General features: G+C 36.1%; 3 protein-coding genes across 7 annotated transcripts in view; 1 reads left to right on the top strand and 2 right to left on the bottom strand.

The window, feature by feature from the left end:
* The window catches only part of LOC149421420 (uncharacterized), an 82,595-nt gene extending 64,306 nt beyond the window's left edge, over nt 1-18,289 (top strand). For 3 of the 5 annotated variants that reach the window (XM_089634758.1, XM_089634759.1, XM_089634760.1), the window contains exons 3-9: nt 6,689-6,865; nt 7,128-9,600; nt 10,535-11,131; nt 11,696-12,893; nt 13,018-13,787; nt 16,208-16,295; nt 17,977-18,289. In XM_089634758.1, the coding sequence (XP_089490884.1) occupies nt 6,689-6,865; nt 7,128-9,600; nt 10,535-11,131; nt 11,696-12,893; nt 13,018-13,787; nt 16,208-16,295; nt 17,977-17,998 (5,325 nt within the window). In that variant the 3' untranslated portion in view covers nt 17,999-18,289. The remainder of the gene's footprint in view (nt 1-6,688; nt 6,866-7,127; nt 9,601-10,534; nt 11,132-11,695; nt 12,894-13,017; nt 13,788-16,207; nt 16,296-17,976) is intronic. The other 2 variants (XM_089634761.1, XM_089634762.1) reach the window with 2 other exon arrangements.
* Nucleotides 18,290-19,896: 1,607 nt separating this feature from the next.
* sloth2 (ubiquinol-cytochrome c reductase complex assembly factor 6 sloth 2) lies at nt 19,897-20,219 on the bottom strand. Its single transcript, XM_089634388.1, has one exon. The coding sequence runs from the start codon at nt 20,217-20,219 to the stop codon at nt 20,016-20,018; it is 204 nt and encodes a 67-aa protein (XP_089490514.1). The 3' UTR covers nt 19,897-20,015.
* A 14-nt stretch (nt 20,220-20,233) lies between these two features.
* sloth1 (sloth 1) lies at nt 20,234-20,702 on the bottom strand. Its single transcript, XM_089634387.1, has 2 exons — nt 20,615-20,702; nt 20,234-20,479 (listed from the first exon to the last, which is right to left on the bottom strand). Exon 2 carries the CDS (start codon nt 20,441-20,443, stop codon nt 20,234-20,236), a length of 210 nt encoding a protein of 69 aa, XP_089490513.1. The 5' UTR covers nt 20,444-20,479; nt 20,615-20,702.
* Between the last annotated feature and the right edge of the window lie 5 nt (nt 20,703-20,707).

Here is a 20,707-nt window from a genome sequence, read left to right on the forward strand (position 1 = left end):
CATTTTTTTTGTTTTAAAAAGAAAAACCTTCTGTCAGCACTGTATTATGCAGTAAAACATGTAAACTATGTATAATGTAAAAGCCCATCAGAGCGTTTAAATTAATAAATATATTACATTGACCGGTATAACCTTCATTAGAAGTTAAAGAAAATGTTGTTTCTGAATATTCATTCCAACTTTAATAAAAAATAGGTATCCAATATAAATAAAAATCGGATATATTTATCCGAAACACTATCTAGGTTACAAACCAATTCTTTATAACTTTGTTATCATTCAAAAGATAGCTGCCAAAAATATGGGGAAAATTTGTTACAAGATAATATGGTTAGTTCTGAATTTTTAAATATGAGATCGACAAGTATGACGTATAATAATTAGGTCCCAATGGTCGAGTGGATAACGACGCTGTCCCGGTAGGACAGAAATCCGGGGTAAGATTCCCAGTTGAGACCGTTATCTTTTACATTTTCATGTGTCTTGTTCTATTTCATGTTTAGTATGATCTTCTTCTTCGATGAAAATTTAAGATATTTAAGAACACATTATTAATCCAACATATATCATGATCTCCAACCTCCAGAGAGCTATCAATAGGTGACTCCATCCACGCAGCCATGGCCCTGAGAATAGTATTGCTAATAAATCATGTGTTTGTAATAATAATATCCACAATATCGTTTGTTTTTTGTAAGTAATTTCATTCAACAGTAGTTTGTTTACAGTAGGTAATTATTAGCGCTAAACGATCCTTTGTTCGAGTGATCTTCATCATTGTTCAAATGCGTGTCTTCGAACATTCGCCTGTTTCCCGTAACAAACCGTGGCTTTATTCCGAGAAGCGCCAAGTCCTCTTTGTGGACAAGTTGACATTTGAGGACAGAACTGGCAAGTTTCAGTAGTTGGCGAGGATTGAGGCAGTAGCCAGAGAGGCAGGAACCAAACTGGACTCTTGTCTTGACTGGGTAAAGTAGGTACTAGGTACGAATGTATCCGGTCAATACTCGCTAATGACTCCTCTTTCGAGAGGTGTGGGTGGTTGTTCAATGCTTAACGACTATTGACTGCTGATCGACGCCACGGAATCGTTACCGTAAAGTGGTTTACTTTGACTCTTACGGGGTAACACTATTGCCCTAAGCCGTATCTATTTTACAAAAAGGTTAAAATTTAATAGGTTAAAAGATTCATAAGCAGGGGAAACAAAATGCGTATTTTATTTAATGAAGTTCATTCCGACCATTTTCTAAAGAACTTAATTTTTCACATTTCAAATTAAAATCACATTCGAAAAGAGATTCATAAGCAGGGGAAACAAAAGAAACATCGCCAAAATGCGTATTTTATTTTATTTAATGAAGTTCAATCCGACCATTTTCTAAGGAACTTAATTTTTCACATTTCAAATTAAAATCACATTCGAAAAGAGATTCATAAGCAGGGGAAACAAAAGAAACATCGCCAAAATGCGTATTTTATTTTATTTAATGAAGTTCATTCCGACCATTTTCTAAGGAACTTAATTTTTCACATTTCAAATTAAAATCACATTCGAAAAGAGATTCATAAGCAGGGGAAACAAAAGAAACATCGCCAAAATGCGTATTTTATTTTATTTAATGAAGTTCATTCCGACCATTTTCCAAGGAACTTAATTTTTCACATTTCAAATTAAAATCACATTCGAAAAGAGATTCATAAGCAGTAGATTTTTTAAATTGAATGTATTTTTTTTGGTCCGATGCTTTATTTTTTTCTAGGCTTATAAAAATACTTGATTATTTCCAAGGCCAAGATGTGTCCTAATTAAAGCATCTATAATGTTTCTACGCCATTAAATTTTCAATAAAATAACACCTGAATTTGTATGTTTTATATTACATCGCATTGCATCGCCTTCGTTATTTTATTTTTTTTTAATATATATTTTAATCTCCAAAATCATGTGTTGTAGAATTTTTAGCACGTGTGATAATGTGTCATTTGCGTTAATATATTTTGCCAGTGGTGCGAAAATTGCAGAGAATTCATCGTTGCCTCATTCATTGCATCATAGGTACCTATAGTAGTTTTTGTGTACCTAACTAATAATCTATTTCCACAAAATAGTTTTTGCATTTGTGATAGGTTTACTGACAAAATTATTTAAATAGATACCTAATTACAAGTATCACTTCATAATATACTTCACTTTACAACAAACTGTTCTAAATATCAACAAGTTACTACATATAGCTCTGTAACTACTTTCATTGTAAGGTTCAAAGATGGTTTGAAGGGGAGATATATGTAAATACGAATGTTAGAGGTAGTGCGCTTATATTAAAAAAAACGATAACAATCAAGCGAAAATGGTGAAAATATTATTTAATAAAACACGACTCGTGAATGACGGCGAGTGACGATTGTTTGAAAGGGACTTATGTAAATCCGTATGTTAGAGAGAGTGCGCTAATATTCAAAACGATTGGAATGCAAAAACGTAAGCGACTGCTGTGAAAATATTTAATAAAACACGACTCGTTTTAAATAGAGCAAAAATCTCTTGACAATTCTTAAATTGGATTTAAAGATACACAGAGAGTTTTTTTTATTCATATAACACGTTATATAACAGAACAAAACGTGTTTTAAATAATTTTCAGAGCTTAATTTGCGATTTTTTTCAATAGGGGAAACTTTATATAATTAACGTTTCGTCATAATAAATGTAAAGATGTTATCTTCAAAAATAAAATATTATTTTTTGGAACTTAAAAACTTAGAGTGTTAACGAGAAATTTATTATAAATCGATAGAAATCGGGTATGCAGGGGCTTAAGTACTTATTTTGTTCTCTTGTTATAATATACAATTATTGAAGTTCTTTGTACAACAGAACTCTCTAGGATAACTTGTATTGTACCTGCTTATATCTTTCATATTCAGTTTATTATGTGATGTGCTTTACCTACACTTATTATTGTACCCCTGAACAACTTACCTATAATAATGTATGCGTGTTCGCTTTCATGGCGGGAACAAATCAATTAAATGTGATAATTTTACGAGATATTTCCGCTGGAACAAAGATACCCCATAAGAGTCGAAGTAATGCTATTTTGCGGTATTATTGTCCTCGCCTGCGCCATAAAGCACGTTTAGCTGCAGATTTTTTTTCTCATTTGGGGGACACGAAAGACGAAAGGCGTTCGCCCAACAGTCAAGGCATAGCGTACTAACTTAAACTCGGACTCGCCTGTCTTATCTGCAGTTTCAGGCGTATATGCACTTTTGCCTGTTAGCAGGGCTGGCATGACATTATTTGAAGGATAATGTTATTATCTTGTGTCGTGTACTGTTAATTCCATCCATTAGCAATACTCTTGGATGATCGGGAGAATTTAATAACACTTCGGATTGTTCTGCGATTACGGGTAGTAATGTATTTACAATGAATATCTAACTTTCTGAAGCGGAGAGAAGCTCTCTGTAGATCGGCTATATTCGCAACAATTTAGGTATTAAACCCAAACGTCCGACAGTTATCTCTATCATGTGGTACTACTACTGGCACCTATGGAGACACCTTAAAACTATATATATTTAAATATCCTAACTTAAAACTACACAGTCTAACGACATCAGCGAAAATTGCCGTGGTAACTGGGATTGGGACGTGGAATTGGGACACTTTATGAGACGTATTGGCTACAAGGCGTTAAAGCTTTTTGACCCATCTGAAGGAGGCTTAACAGCTTATTATATAGGTAGGTACTGTACATCATTCGGACAATTTACAAGCTACAAATTTCATATTTTATCATCACCGTATCACAAGAAAGTACAATCATAAGTTAACACTCAAATATTCCCCTTTCGAAGACACAACCTATGTCGAAGAATTTATTTATAAATTCGACGAGGGCATCGTCTATCTAATTTTCATTTTATTTTATTTTCAATGTGCGCAACAGAGGGTTAAAATAAAAAAATACAAATATTAAATACCGACCGACAAATTATGGTGTAAGTACTAAGTATTTAAAACAACAATAACATAAAAATAGTAGATAACAAAGTTTGGGTCAAAGTTTGGGTCAATGAGTCAAGTGAAAACAAGAGATTCGAGAAATTTTGTGAAGTTCTGGCAGAGGGTCGAGAAATTTAGTAAACATGTCCGGAATCTTCCCGTCAGTGGATGTTATGTATGTATAGTATATTAATCTTAATCCTTGATCTGTAGACCAGTAAAACAGTAGACGCCTAGATAGGTGATCACTATAATCATTACTATTTTGATGTTTTGTATTTTTGTGTAGCGCCGGTTTTATGAAAAATGGTCTCAAGTGTGATGTGTTAGGACTGTCAGGTTTTATCAGCGCCGTGGTAATTCGGCGCCCGGAGCGGACTGCTCCAATTGCGCCTGTATATGGCCAGCCCGGCGCATCTGCTCAAGATGTTGGGAAAAGGTTAAGTTTGTTCTTTGGAAAGGAATATGGAAAGTTTCGGGTTTTCTTATAGATAGATAGTGTTTGATTATGTATGTATATACAAAACTTATTAATTATATGAATTGCGGGATATTTTAGTGTACTTACAAGGTTAACAAGGACTGTAAATGTATTAAGAGGAAGCAACAAGCAAAAATGTGTATATTCTTGGTATAACCTTATATTGTAGGTAACAGGCATTAAAATCGCTTGACAAAGGGAGTCTAGAAACGTTCGATTTCAAGCACAAAACTGGTTTTTATTTATTTTGTAAATAATTTTATACGAAAGCACAAAAGTTAATCAAGTGAAACTGTCACAGATAATCTTAGCTATTAACTGTATTTTTTTAAATTTGTTTTCTTTATGCGTTCATACATTTCTATTGATAAAATATTTTTTTTGTAGTTTACATTTATATTTTTTATTGAGTAATTTATTTCTTTATTTGTATTCTACTCAAGCGAAACGATAGGAAAACCTTCAATTTATCTAAAACATATTTTTTTTTGTTTTCATAATGTACACCAATTCGTTATAAAGATCGATCAAAATAGTGATTTGGCATTAAGCTTCGCCTAAGTCCTGCTAACTTCGAGAAGTTGGAGCTTTGGTACGAAAAAAATCTGCAGTCATAAATAAATCACAAGTAAATCTAGATCTATAGTTTATTGAATCGCTGCATTAAGTTTTCTGAATCTGCATGAATTACGTAATTATTAGAGAACATTGGAGTCACCTAGTTTGCATTCAATTTAAATTAGCCAATAAAAGCGTAAGTCCTGGCATTTTCGACTGAGGCACAGAGTGAACCAACTAACATAACCACAGATAACAACGATACATAGACAGTTGGTAAGTGCCTACTCACCTACCTCGTGAAATCACGGTCAGAAAGTAAAAGTTCAGCGTGTTTTATAAATTGTCAAGACATTGTCATTCAAATGCAATAACCACAATCTAGTATACCTACTTCTATAGCTGGCTAAGCGGTTAAAATTCAAGATCGTGTAATGAGTTGGTAGGTGCTTATGTAGCTATGTAGTTACATTGTTCAGATTTATATAGATTACAATCCGACATAATGTTCAAGGTTTTCTGGACAAAAACATTAATTAATTTTGCATTGTGCATGCAGTAATGATAATATTATTATTATTTGTGAGCTAAGTTTAGATAAATATGACCTAGGGCGATGAACTTTATTATGACGAAGTGGTAATATAATCAAATCAAAACAAGGTTTATTAATTTAGTATTTTTAAATTGATGTCTTTCCACTATGCGGCAGAAGGCAAAGCAGAATATTAGGTGGTTATGTTTTTATTTTTACAGTTTATTATAAATGTAGGTAGGTACCTACTATTGTAAAAGTAAAAGAGAAAACAAATAAGCAAAATATTAATTAGTTAGAATGACTAATATTTTTTAACGAATATTCGTAAATCTTGAATTGAACTATGCCTTCCGATGTGTTCCGGTTGAAAACCAAAACGAAATCGATTAATTTAATTTGACCGAATGGATTGATGATTAATTAAATACGTTCAAACCTCTCGTACATCTAATTTACTTACATTTTCCGCCACTTATTTTCAGTTGCATTAGTGCTATTTTGCATGAATTTGGCACTGAAGCCAAATCTAAGGTGAGGGGAAATTGCCTGGCAGCCATCTTGTCTGACAAACCTTTGAAATGATTTGAATGCAATGTGATGTATAATGAACAAATATACTTTTATTTTGTTTTCGGCTTATATAATTTTTGGGGTATTTGATGAGACAGGGAATGGGATATGTCATTAAAAAAATTATGTAGGTTTTGGAATTTTTCATACATTTTCCCCGTCACCCCGTGGCTTCAAATTGTCCTCGAATATCTTAGTCCAGGGCTTTTCAGGTGAACGCAAACTTACTGAATGCAAATTAAATGGTTTCCGGTTTGATTATGTTTGGAATTCGACAGGAACATTAAAAACTTCGTAGGTACACATTTATTAGCATGCAGGATGGTGTTCCCATGTTGTTTTTCAAGTCTGATACAATCAATTATTAACGGGACTTATTACCATCAATTATTGCGACCTTTTACAAATGTCCCGCATTTGGCCGATTCAGCACGGACACTGAGGCATTGCTAGATGTGAATGGGAGTGGTTTATTTATGATGTGAATGAAAAATCAGTGATTAACGTTTACTTTCACTGCTTTCAGATGGTGGCCGGAGTGGCGGTGCGGTCTGGCGGGCACGCCGTGCACGCGCGCCGCCAGGTGGAGGTGATGAGCGCGCGCGCGCCCGGATCTCTACGCGTGCTGCGCGCAACAGTCACCACCTCACATTCCTCCACCTCAACCTCCAGTCAGGGACATCGAACCTTCGATGACCTCAAGGTGACTATTCGATCATATCGTTTCCATTACGGTTTTACCTGATACTTACTCTCAATTTTTTTTATTTTTTTTTATGTATCTTCACTTTTACTCATTTTCTCTATTCTTAAATCCTGTATTCCTCTAGGATAATTTGAAACCTGTTAATATGACTGTCCTAAAACGGGAAACTTTCCTAGTTGGACAGTCAAAAGCTTCCTTGCATAAAATGTAATGAATATTATAAAAAATAAATAAATTAATTGCTATTTAATATTTTAAGATGTTGGTGAACCCATTGGACATTAGCTCCCAGAGAGATCGTTCCAGCATAGGTCGAAGTGGGGCTTTGGGAGCGCGCAGACCCCCCTCGCGGGTCCGCCCCACCCCCGCGCTCACCGCACAGGTCACCAGGGAGGCCAGAGAGGGTCTGGAGAGGCTCACGTCGCCCTCCATCGTCGCTAACGGCATCTCCAAGCTGAGCAACTCCAGCAGTGTGGACATTGTGGAAGTGAGAAGTGACAGTGACAAACGTTCCATCCACTCTGACGAAAAGAGAGACTCTGGAACAAAGTATAAAGTGAATTATCCCGATAATGAATCGGAAGAAAGTTTCTACGACAGTTGCCCGGAAAAAGACAGTATCTTCAAAGACGAATCGGAACAGCTGGAAGAGTGGCGGAGATCCTCTAAGATAAGGAGATCCTTACAGTTCCCACGGCGGAGTCCCTCTCAGGGAAAGTGCCTGGACTTGCCCGACAACTGGGGCAGTGTCAGCAGGATCAAGCGAGAACTGGAAAGCGTCCAAAACATTGCTTTATTTCCGAAAACCTTATTTCACAATCCATCCCTATTTGGTCCCACGGAAAACTCAGTCATTCGAGAAGAAGAAACTGAAAGTATAAATTCTGAAAGCATAGACACTTTCCTCGTAAAACCGAGCACTCTCAAGACCAAAAGTTTCATAAGTCTGGAAACATTGAATGAGGTCAGGGGGCGTTTAAAAAATCTTTCAACAGAAGTCGAAGGAGAGAGTAGAGTTCATCCGCAACCAGCCGAGAGAGACGATGGTATTGAAGCTGAAATTAATCCTCCTAAAGCTGAAGATAATTCCCCAGCTGAACCCAAAGTCACGCGAGTTCGTTCTTACGTCTTTGGGATGGAAGCCATGCTCAATGCTCAGAATGAAAAGAAGCAAAACTATCCCGGCGGATCCAACAGTCTCGAGTCCAGAGTTTCCAAAATCTCTAGTGCCTCTTCTAATCGCAATGATGACTGGTATATGCGGAGAAAGTCTTACGGTTTTGAAAAAGTTGCTAACAAAAGTGAAAACAATTCTTTGACGAGTCATGATAAAAACAACATCGAATCCTCAACTGACAGCGGGATTTGCCAATCGTCTGAACTTGTCAATTCTATATCTAATGGCGGCATGAACAACCGAAGCACAGTTGTGACTCTTGGCCAATCTGAAAAACGAGAAACATTTGAAGACTGGCTGCAGAAAAACCGAAAATCTTTTGCGTCAAATAAATATAAATGTATGCAAGATGAAGAAGGAAACGAAGGCAACAACCAGAGAGACTATAACCGCCCCGATTCTCAATACCCCGATATCATGTCGGTGCATGTCCCAGTCAAACCAGATGAGTCCATGGCAGGGAACAACAACAAACAGTTGTTCTTCAGGAAGTTGTCAGAAGGAACAACCCTCAGCGTGGAAAGCTCCTCAGTGGAAAACTCAACGAAACCAGAAGTCACTGCTCCATTTGCTTTTAAAAGACACACGATTGCCGTTGATGGTATTAAAGAAATAAGAGACTTGTATGAGCCTAAAAATTCGGTGACAAAAACATTCTTTTCCACTGCGAATTCTGGCCTTAAAATTGAGGAGAACAGTGAAGATAGCACCGAAAAGAAAAGTAAAAAAGTCGAATTTTGTAAAACTGAAGTACATTTTACTGCAGAATCAGGTCGCGTCAACATTGTAGAATCTGACGGAAAACCACCATCCACTAATAACTTTAGGAGAAGGCGGCGAAGCAGTGGTGCCGCTGCTGTCAAGGACGATAAGAATAACAAACTTCCTATAACCCGGTTCGGTGATAGTGTAGAAGACAATAAAGTTCTGGGAATAGAAGATCCCACGGCCATTTCTAGTGAAAAGATGAAACTCAACTACGCTGTCATAACAGAAATAAAATCAACAGCCAAAGATTCACAAAAACTCGCAGAGAAGAATGAATGCCCGATAGTCCAGATCAACGGAGACTTATCAGAAGGCGACCAGCCTCGTGGAATTTTGAAAAATAAACCCATAAAGCCACGTCCTTATCTTCTTGGTGAAGATCCAGAACCCCCCACAGAGAGCGAAGTGGCTGAACAAAACTTATGGGGAGTTAAACTTCGACCCGTGAAACGTACCGAGGAACCTTCAATTTGGAAGTCTTCTGTTTTACTCAATAACGATCCAATCGATGAAATCCCAAATGACTGCACAATCAAATCTCTGGGCTATAGCGAGAATTCGCTAAAGTCAAACAAAGAAACATGTATGTTGGCTTCCGTCAGTGAAGTTAGCAAAGTAAACAAGGGTCTGTTAACGAGTTGTAATAAAATAAATTTGAGTAAGTGCGCTCCCAATATTGAGGCTAAAGGCTATTCAACCAAAGTGAACTTTGGAAATGGTGGTGATGCGGTTATAGAGACATCATTCCGCCAATCTGAAAATAAACATGATTTTGTCAAATCTGAGGGTAAGTTTATTTAACGACGCTTACTGGTTCTTGAACAAAATTATATTTACTTGCTTATATCACTCATGACATACATAGCTTATCATAAGAAGAGCCGGGAAAAGAGTTGTTTTAGTTGGAAAATTACCAAAAAATTTTAATTTCTGTACTATTGACAAATAAGCATTTTTTCTAATTAAAAAAGTGGTAAAATGATGCAACAATAAAAATGTCGCCTTATTGTGTGTGCACTAGCGATGAGTCATTCATGAGTGAACCGCACAATTGAGCTAGCTCTTTTTGATGAGGGGGAGCTGTATCGGGCGAATACAGTATTCTCATCGCTCATACGCTCCAAGCACACGGCTTCTCTTTAATTGTGCCGTCGTTCATTTGGGTCGACTCTTACGCCGTACGAAAATATTGAGCTGGTACCGTGACTCACGCTGTTAATGAAATGAGTCACGACCCATCGCTAGTGGGCATACTTTTAACTTTTTGCATTTGTTGATTTTTTTTGTTTGAACAAATATCTAATAAACACCAAAAAAATGTACATAATGCCCCAAAACCAGTCTGTTAATATGTAAACCGAAATTAATTAGTGAACTTGAAAACTGCACAGGTCATGTGGCCCATTGTTGCTTTGCATGTGGGAAACTGCGGCACTAACTCGCAACTCGGTGTAACAGGTGTCCAAATTAGGCCATTTGCATATTTCCCCCCATTGTGTTATTCTTTCAAATGTATGATGTATGCATGCAGTCACAAGGTTTCAGGAAATGAAGTGCACAATATAATAAATTAATAAATCTCTGTGGGTGCCTGTAAACTGACTTCCAACTACCTGGCCGATGTAATTCACCTAACATTTCTGTGGTTTTTTTCAATATCTTCTCTGCAAATGACGATGATGTGGTTTATGAATACAAATGATACATTTTAACATTTTCAGATTGCTTAGTTCGATCAAATCAACGGCCAACTAACATCTCCAGCATTAACCGTATAAACTCATCTGACTGTAAAAGGACTGGGGAAAACATTACGACCAAAATATCCATAGACTTGTCTCCGACCAAACCGACTGCCATTAAGCGTAATAGAACATCCATTGATGATCTGTTCCAATTGAAATCGACAGCGTTAGTAAAAAATACAGTTTCCAAAGCGGAAACCTGTAATACCAACAGCAACATGGTACTGATAGGAGAGAGCGACAGATGTTTTGTCAAAACCGCTTACAAGAGCAAACTGTGCGAGTTGCGCAAGATGTATGACAATAGGGAGTGCAGTGAGGACAGCGCGGATGAGGAGGTGCGCAGCCTCATGGGGCGCTCCGGGGGCCTGTCCTGGGGCAGCCTGCGGGGCGCGGCGGCCGGGGGGACGCAGGGGGGCACCGGGGGAGGTGGCGGAGGCAGCCTCTCTTGGAGCCGGCGACGTGCCCAGCGTACCGTACTGCCGCAGTGTGCGCCACTAACCGCTATCCGCCACGACACTAAACCACTCGCTAACAACCCCATTAACAGTTCCCAAACTCTCATCAGCACAGGTAAAATAACCAAATCAAACAAATTCAATTTCACGTAGATTGTGTTCAAATATGTTTGTTAGTTGTTAGTCTGATGCTACAGTTTCATTACTGTACAGGTACAGACCTGACAGTAGTAATATCAACTTATTAATCATTGTATAAAAGTTTAAAACATTCAAAGCATGGTTTCATCGAGGAAACTTAATACTCATCCATTACTATCAGCATGCTCATAATACCACATATTTCATCGAGGAAATTAATCAAATTAACGGTGGATGGTCATGAATGGTTGCAAAGACATGCAATATTGCACCATCCTTCTCACATATACAAACACACATACACAACCACACAACACATGCAACAACATGATAATATTATGTTATATTACATGACTCCAAATGAAAATGAGTTTATTCCTCAGACCGACAATTAGTCTCGGACATAATTGCTCCCTTACGTAACTTTACGTGCACTAATTGTTTGAGAGTGATTTCATTAAACTCGTTAATATTATCATAGTGCATGCTTTTATTGTTACACTTGCTGCCAGCTGTTAATTTTTTATTTTATTTTTAGGATACAAAGAAATATTTGATAATGGCAGGAACCTTAATGGCCGCCCTGACAGAACTCGCACATCTACACTGGCCTTGCAACAAAATGTCCAAAAAAATCACATTGTCACGGAGAAGAAGCAAATCTTCGATAAAAGTGTGACCAGCCTGAATCCGGCTAAAAAAGAAACCTCAATGAATATTAAAAAGGACTCTATACAAGCAGCGGAAGACAGGAACCAGACTACATTCGCTGATTCTATTTCTACTCCACGTTCCTTGATGCCAGCTCGGGGATCTGCCAGGAAGTTGAAACAACACGAACTTTCTTACTTTGGAGTCACCGATTCTCACTCGAGAGAAACATCAGCAACGAAAATTAACACTTTCGAAAGTAAAGATAAAAACACTAAAATTTCTAATACACCAGTGATGAATACGTCTTACACAAAATCTAACTATACAATGCCACTAAACACAAGTTCCGAAGTGAGAAAGTACGAACCTCGAACTGAATCGCCGATATATGAAAACCTTGTCATTAATAACACTAACACTGAAACAATACCGACAAAGGTCAAACATCCCGGTGAATCCATTATCGAGGAACTAACTAAAGCTGCAGATGAAATACTTCAAGCATTAAATGGATATTCGGACGAGGAGTCAAGCCACGTCAGTTCAGGAGACGACGGTGATCTGAAGAACAGAAATAAAAAAAGATCTATCAAACCTTTGGAGACAATATCTGAAACATTTACTCACAGAGCCAAAACGGTAGAAACTAAAGCCGTGCAGGCAGATTACGGAACTAGAGAAAGGACCCGATCTCAACTGGCCACAAACAAAAAAGTTGGCAGTAAAAACTCTTCGAATTCAAGCATTGAGAGCATTGTGAGGGATTCAAAGATCTCTACTCATAGAGTGAAAAGTAAAGTAGTGGAAAACATTGCACCAGAAAAGCCTCAGCGTAAGAAGGTATCCTCTGTTGAAGCAGTCAAGGCCCGAAGACTCCACCGAGCCAACAGCAGAGACGCTCTGTACCAGATCCACGGAAGTTCCTCGGAAGATCTGCCTGGGAATATGGTGGATGTTGTCAAGAAGAAGTCATCGAGGCGAAGCAAGTACGGAGACATGAAGAGCAACTCAAACACGTCTATTAATATTCATTCGTCATCTACTGTTATAGATGAAAATAAAGATAACAAATATTCATCCAGGTGAGAAAAATATTAATTCCAAAGATTTTTTCGCACGGTTAATTAAAGTCACTCAGACAGTAATTCTGTTATACTGAGGTGAGATTGGGTACTATTTTTATGAAAATGTTTTTTTTTTTTATAGAACACTCTCGACCGTATTGCCGGAAATTCGCCACAAAACAGCTGTTTCTACTATAAAAGCTGTTGAAAGAAATGGAACTAAAGATAAAACCAGTAGCCGAACTAAATCAAGCACTAAAGAGAGGAGTCGTCGCCGAGAAAAACTACAAGAAGGAACCATCTCTTCCCTCAACCGGGTGAAGGTTCTACATCGGGAGAAGTCTCGGAGTGCCGACACATCCCTAGACCGCGAGACGGGACACCAGAGAGAAAGAGTCAGAGCTAAAGACACCGCATCCTACCACGGTGATGAATCTTACGATCCTATTAAAGTGCGCCACTCTTCTTCACGCATCGCCTCCCAAACCAAAACTCATAAGGAAGAATCTCACGAGAAAGTTAAACCCAAAGAATCATCATCCATTCACAGGGATAGAACACTTCGCAGCGATAAAGATGGATCTCTCGATAAAATCAGAGTACGCGATCCGTTAGATCACGGACACAGAACCCACGAGAAGACAAGAGCCAGAGACACTTCATCGCACAGAAGAGATAGGTCACACGACAAGGCAGCTAAAGAACTCGCCCCACACCACGGCGAAAGATATGATGAAAGGGCAAGGGCGAAAGAGCATTCCTCACACCACCGGGATAGAGACAGGTCCAAGGATAAGCGCAGAGAAAGGGAATCCTCCACTCTGAACCGGGATCGCTCCCAAGACAGCACCCGGCTGAGGACACCGGAAATTGCTAAAAAGAAGACTCTTTCATCTGGTAGCAGTAATCTTGGTACGTTGAATATTATTACATATATCACCAATGTAGATCCGTGAAAAATCATTGGATATTTTGATTGTAGGATTTATGTATTTATTAGGAGCCTTTCTAAAATTAAAATTGTCAATTTTAGAGAAAGCAGAAATTTACCTTTTTGAATGAACACCGTTAGTAAACTTGAAAAATTACGAAATTTTCTCAAACAATTAAACAAAAGAAACACACATTTAAAATATACAATAATTAATTAAAATATTAACTTATTTTCCCATTTGATCTCTGGTGGGTTGACATGTTGTACTTGTATTGTTTTGTATTTATTATGCTTATATAATGCTCTTGCATAATGTGGATTGACTAGATGATCATTTGTGGAAAAGTGTGTGGAAAGGTTTGGTTTTTCTTATGGGGAAGATTTAACCCGGACATAAAGTCGGAAAATTTATTGCTTGTCTGAATTGTCAGCAAAACCAGTTCAAATTTTTAAAACAACTCAATTCAAAGCAAATTCTAAAGTTCATTAGACGGGAGTTATAGACAGAATCACAATTGAAATTACTGTTTTTTTTTCAATATTTAGTCAATTCGCATTTGGGTACATAATAATTTATTCCAGTAAAGATAATGTTGAATAAGAGTGAAATGAATATTAATTCAAAGATCTGCACCAATTCTGTGGCTCTCGGGTAAAGGCGTACATGTCATTAAAAGTGAATTATTCAAGAAACAAAAAACAAAGTTTGATATTTTTCTGAGAAAAACGTTCCTACGTTATCGACTGATGTACTTCGAAGGAATCTTGTTGATTTAGTCACATTTCTAATGATGCATATTGCAAGTGTGTTGGATGTTATACCAATTTATAAAAAAAATATCTTCCTTAGGGTACTCAGTTATATCCTTTTACCCAAATGTTGAACTACAATACACAACTTATAATTATATGTTAACTAGTGGATGTAAATAAAACTTCAATAATCAATAGCTGCTGCTGTAAGTCAAGCGTGAATGCAAGCTATTTTCTTTATCGTTTTTTTTTGTAGTTGATTTGCATAAAATATCTTGAATTATTTCCCTTTACTCAAACAAACAAAACATTTTTCTTTCTAACTCCCTTTTCGCATACCCGCATTCCACTTATAGAAAGTAAAGCCGTTATTCCTCTTTACTCAAATGAAGATAAAAAAATTTGCATGCTTTAACTCCATTTGAGTAAAAATTGGAGATATATCTCTTAACTACTCCGTCCTCAGCCATATTCTGTTAGAAGGTCGGAGTATTTCTGCTTTGCAATGAAATTTAAATAAATGGAATATTTCTGAACGGATCCGAAAACTAAAAACTGTTTTTGAAAGGTGATGAAATACGTTCTCATATTATATTATTAGAAATAAACAATTTCTTTTGTAAACGTTAAAATTTTGAATTCAAACATTAAAAAGGAAAAAAATAATGACTCACTTTACGTTTTTCTAACTAAAATTACCCACAATGAAAAAATATGTAAAACACACTTATTTTATTAGACTAATGTATTACAAACATTATCGTCACATCATTTTTTTATCATTTCGTATAAAAATTATTAATAAAAAATTCATAAAGTTTCATAAGTTTTTTTCATGCTGCGGTCAGAAACTTTGGTTTCGTAAAGGTGCACATATTAATTCTACTGTAGTTAACTTTGAGATTTGAATATAAAGCGTGGTATTTTTAACACCATTTAGATCGTAATTTTCACCACAACTTTAAGGAAGATAAAACAATTTCCGTGAGATCATATGAGTTGTTCCCAAAAGCGAACAAATTAGCCTAAAGGTAATTTGAGCAAAAATTATATAGATGGAGATATACTCCGTAACTCTGAGAGCCACGGAATTATAAAGATACAGATATACACCTTAACCCGAGAGCCACGGAATTATAAAGATACGGATATACACCTTAACCCGAGAGCCACGGAATTATATAGATAAAGATATACCCCTTAACCCGAGAGCCACGGAATTATATACATAAATAGAGATATACCCCTTAACCCGAAAGCCACGGAATTATATAGATAGAGATATACCCCTTAACCCGATATAGAGATATACCACTGTTAAAATAATGAAAAAGTTTAAACTTACAATAATACTTATATTATGTACTTTTTTTATTTAAAACCTATAAAGTGAGATAAACATTACCATTTTGCAGCCAAATCGACGTTTCATACCAATTTCGTGTGTAATTCTTAGTTTAAATCTCCCGCCAATGTCACCTGTCAGTCCGAAGGATGATAGAGATATACCCCTTAACCCAAGAGCCACAGAATTATTTTATGTAATCAATATCACCGTTAAAATAATGGGTACATTTTTAATAAAAATAATGATTACGGTATTGCCATAAATAATAATCTTAATCATTGTTTGATGGCTAAATAGTTGGGGCGAGCAGTCATGGCCACGAGAGGGAGTCGGGGGGCCCCACGCACACCCCCATTCATGCCAGGCCCACACGCACGCGGACGGAGTATGTACCCATATACATGTGTCACATACTGTGACATTTAAACTTACCCAACCGTTGCCTTCCTTTGTTCAATTCCTTCTCCCAACATCACCAAATTAATGAGGGAGGAATGGAAGACAATTCTATAATGAATAAATAAAACTAAGTATTTAGTTCTCTGAACAGATATATGCTAAGGTTTAGTTAGGTATATAACTACATATAATTTCACAATGTTTTTTTAAGAAATGTAACAACCCGTAACATGTTACATATATCATTTGTATCAACTACTAACAGGTAGTTTTGAGATGACATCTCTCACCTCATTGAAATGCGTACTTCAGTTAACCTTTAAAGTATTTTCTAGCATGTTTTTTTAACCTTTGTTTTTAAAATTTACATACTTGGCTTAAGGCATAAATATTGTATCTCCAATTTTGGTTCAAATTGAGTTAAGTACTGAAATATACTAATAATAGGTGAAGTGTGCAAACTTCGGGAGGTGATTCTACATGATGGTAGAAGTAAAAAAGATAAAAAACTTTTTTTCGAAATTCCAATGTTCATTTTACCTTACAAAAATATTTTTCTATAGAAGAAGATTTATTTTTCCATACAAACAATTCATTTTTTTACCTCATAACTACCTTATCGTGTATAATCAACGCCCCAAAGTACACCCTGTATAGAGGCTTACCTCTCAACGGTCTCCATGGTCGAGCGGTAAGGTTCTTAACTAGCAATCTGAAGGTCACAAGTTCAATCCCCGCGTGCGCAAGTAAATTTAATTTGTGTTATTTCATAATTTATTCATTTAAAATAATGTAGAGTATACTTGCGTACATTCCAGAGTGGCAGATACTCTCAGTATCGCCACTATTCAGAATTGAAACATCGCTTGAAATGGCTTTAGCCGAATTTGGTGACCAGATTTGAATAGCCAGGTACTCCCCACTCCTTCCCCTCCCCACTACCTTCAGCCTCGCAACATACCCCAATTATTGTGAATGCCAGTCTCACTGGCTCCAGATGGTTGGGAGCAGTAGGGACTCTTGTGCAGAATTCACATAATTTTTTTTTTTAAATTTGGGTTTTAATATTGCATCTCCTAAACCTACCGTTCCAAAGATATAAAAATATACGTAACTACTAAAATAGATTGTAAATCTTCCAGGCAATGTTTTTAAGAGCACAAATATGGTATCTATAAATAATTACACCATAATAATATTGTAATTTAAAAATAGATGAGGCAAAAAATGACAAAGTTATGTGAGTCACAAACCACGATAATATATCTGCATGAAATTTTTTTGTTTACTAAAGGAAAGTCAATGCCAAAACATTGTATTTACAATAGACTCAGATGCAATAATAATTATTGAACTAAAATCTTTAAAAAAATCAGTTTCAGTTTTCTCAATATTATTATATGGAGATACAATATTTTAAGTCATCGATACTACGATAATGTTACTTTGTTGTACAATGTTAATGCTCGATGAACAAAGAGGTCAGTAGCTTATTGAAGAAAATATTAAAGTCCGGTTTAGTTCCTTATTTTGTGTTCATCTTCAGTAAAGCTAGTAAGCAACTAGGATTTCTAGGAGAATGTATTCAACTAATATTCTAACAACATTAACGCGCTTGCTATTATTTTGAAATCCTGACGCTCTCTAATATTTGGTTTTTGTTTCAGGCATGATAAAAGTTTACGATAATGCCCCACTTCTCCGTAGTTGAGTATAAAAGAAGAATAAATTAGTATTACGGAAAAAAATCGCTTTGTATTAATTATGACTTTATTTTATTATTACACTAAATCATACTTCAAATTAATTTAATTAATCAAAATGAGAATTCATATGCATTTAACTCCACTGCTAATTCTTTATTATTTAAAATAAAACTCATACGAACAAAACTTAAAAATATTGTGTTTATAATATGTAAGTTATTGTGTTCAATATGCTGTTCCTATATAAAATTACTTTTGTATAAAATGCCTTTGCAAGGATAATAAAGTTTTATTTTAAACCAAAACTGTTTTATTAACCATTTTAAATGGAGCTCTCCCCTAGTGTCCTGAAGGTAAAAATCTCACAAACAGAAAGTATTGTTATCAGATTACCAATTGGATATGCGGACGCTCAACAGATGCAAATTTTTCGTATCCGATGGGTACTTTTGGCGCTTGAGGAGTTGATATTTACACCATGCGCCTATTGTTGAGAAGGCACTGATAAGATTCATTTAGTTGAGACGGTTCCGCTAAGCAGGACATGTTTGTAGAATATTTATCAAAAATTAATCTATCATCAGCGGCCTGGTTGGCATCGCGTTTGGGTCCCACCCAGGCGTAGTGTGTTCAATTCCTCGGCTGGCTATGTCCTCCATAACAACACAAGCAACATTTTCCGTTTACTGTGGAGGTAGTAGGAGATTTTCAAATATTGTGAGGTTATTCGTAACCCGGGAATGTTTGTCTTTCTTTTTGTATAATTTTATTTTTTAATGTAGCAATGATGGAAGATGGCCAGCCATCAAAGAGGCTTCTTTATGATTAGCCTGAAGGAGTATTAAATTGGAAAGGTATGGAGGTCAACCCACATCCTTCGAAATACAGCAGGAGTGCAGCCAGAAAAAAAATTTAATAAAATTAATTAATAATTAAGTAACAATTATTTTATATTTTATACGGTCCCATGATATTTATTATTATTATTTTATACGGTCTCATGATATTTCATCAAAATGAAAATTCAACACACCTTTAAAAAGTGATATAGTCATTAAAAATGATGAAACAAAAACTAGGTTTAATAGTTACCTATGTAACCTAGTTTTTGTTTGATCACTTTTCAGTTAAATAGTTACCTATCTAACCTAGTTTTTGTTTCATCACTTTTCATGACTTTATATCACTTTTTGTAAGTGTGTTGAATTGTCATTTTGATGAGATACCCGGTCACCTGTTTTTACACATTCTTCTAAGTCAAGAAACTTGGTTCTTACTTGCTTCACGCTTACCAATGAAAGTCTGGCCATAATGCAAAATTAAGGACGGGTTGTTTCGGAGAATTTGAACAATTCATCAAATTTCAACTTTCATTTTCGGGTTCTGTGAAAGACTTATTCAAGTTCTGTTTTTATATCATCGTAGGCTAGTTGCTTGACAAAACTGAAATAAAAACAGAACTTGAAAAAATCTTTCACAGAACTTGAAAATGAACGTTGAAATTTGATGAATTGTTCAGATTCTCCGAAACAACCCGTCCTTAGAGTATTAGCTGAAATGTTCAACTTAAAACACAACTGGTGCCAACCTTACATGGTTTTCATGTTATGACTGTCTGTAGTGTGTTCAGGAGAGTGGTATATTTATGGTGTACAGGCAGGAGAGCTATGCCGCCACCCGGTTTGGCAGCGTTGTGAGTTGTGTAAATGTCACATTTATGAAAAAATATGGGCTTGGCAGACGAAACTATTATAATAGACTGCAAAATATGTGCTTCGCAGATGAAACAAATATAATATACCTACTACTGACTGCCAAAACACAAAAGGCTGCAAATTGGGGTGTAATAAATTTGAAAACATATACACAGAACTGTAACAATAATTTTAATATTTTAAATTTATAAAACAATATACATAACTCTTAACATCATAGAATAGTCCCTTAATCACTTAAAGCTTTCAATCTAAACATAGTTGTTAGTTTTCTATTTTCAAAGTTTAATCGACTTTTACTGGTTGCAGTTTTAATCTCACTTTTTCTTGAAACTCGGGTGGAAGATTGAAGATTTCCCTTTCAACGTAGTCAGGGAAATCTTTTAACGGTTCATAGTGACGGTGAACAATTTGAGACCCGATCGCCATACATATCATCGCGGCTATGCTAAACCTGATGTATGCACCGACAGGCACTCCGACGGGCATTTCTACTGTATTTATCACGGTGCTTGAATAGTATTGGAGACGAATTCCTTCGCTTGGCGTTTCTTAACAGTTTTGTAAAAATTGGTGCCGTTAGGACTCCAATGGATCATTGAAAATTCTAAGGCAGCGCCGAAGAGGAAGAACCCCGGCAAAAACCGATACACGCCCAGATATGCTTTTCCAGGCCACTTGTCTAATGCCCTTTGAATCAGACGAATTTTCATTACGTGTGATGTAAGAAATGCACAAAGTATAACACACTATAAAAGAAAATTGCAGATGACATAACAATTCAATATTAGAACATAACCTAGAATCAAATAATGACAGCTGTACGGAAAGTTCTATGGTTTGATTAAAAAAAATTATTACACGAATATCAGATATATACTAACCAAATATATTTTATGTAAATGCTATTATGGCCCATTTATGGCCTTAGTAGTAACTACACGAAGACTATTTTTCTATGCATAATTTTTTTTTTC

Source organism: Hesperophylax consimilis, chromosome 8 (genome assembly GCF_061612785.1).
Source record: "Hesperophylax consimilis isolate HC1 chromosome 8, BYU_Hcon_1.0, whole genome shotgun sequence".
Taxonomy (NCBI): Eukaryota; Metazoa; Arthropoda; class Insecta; order Trichoptera; family Limnephilidae; genus Hesperophylax; species Hesperophylax consimilis.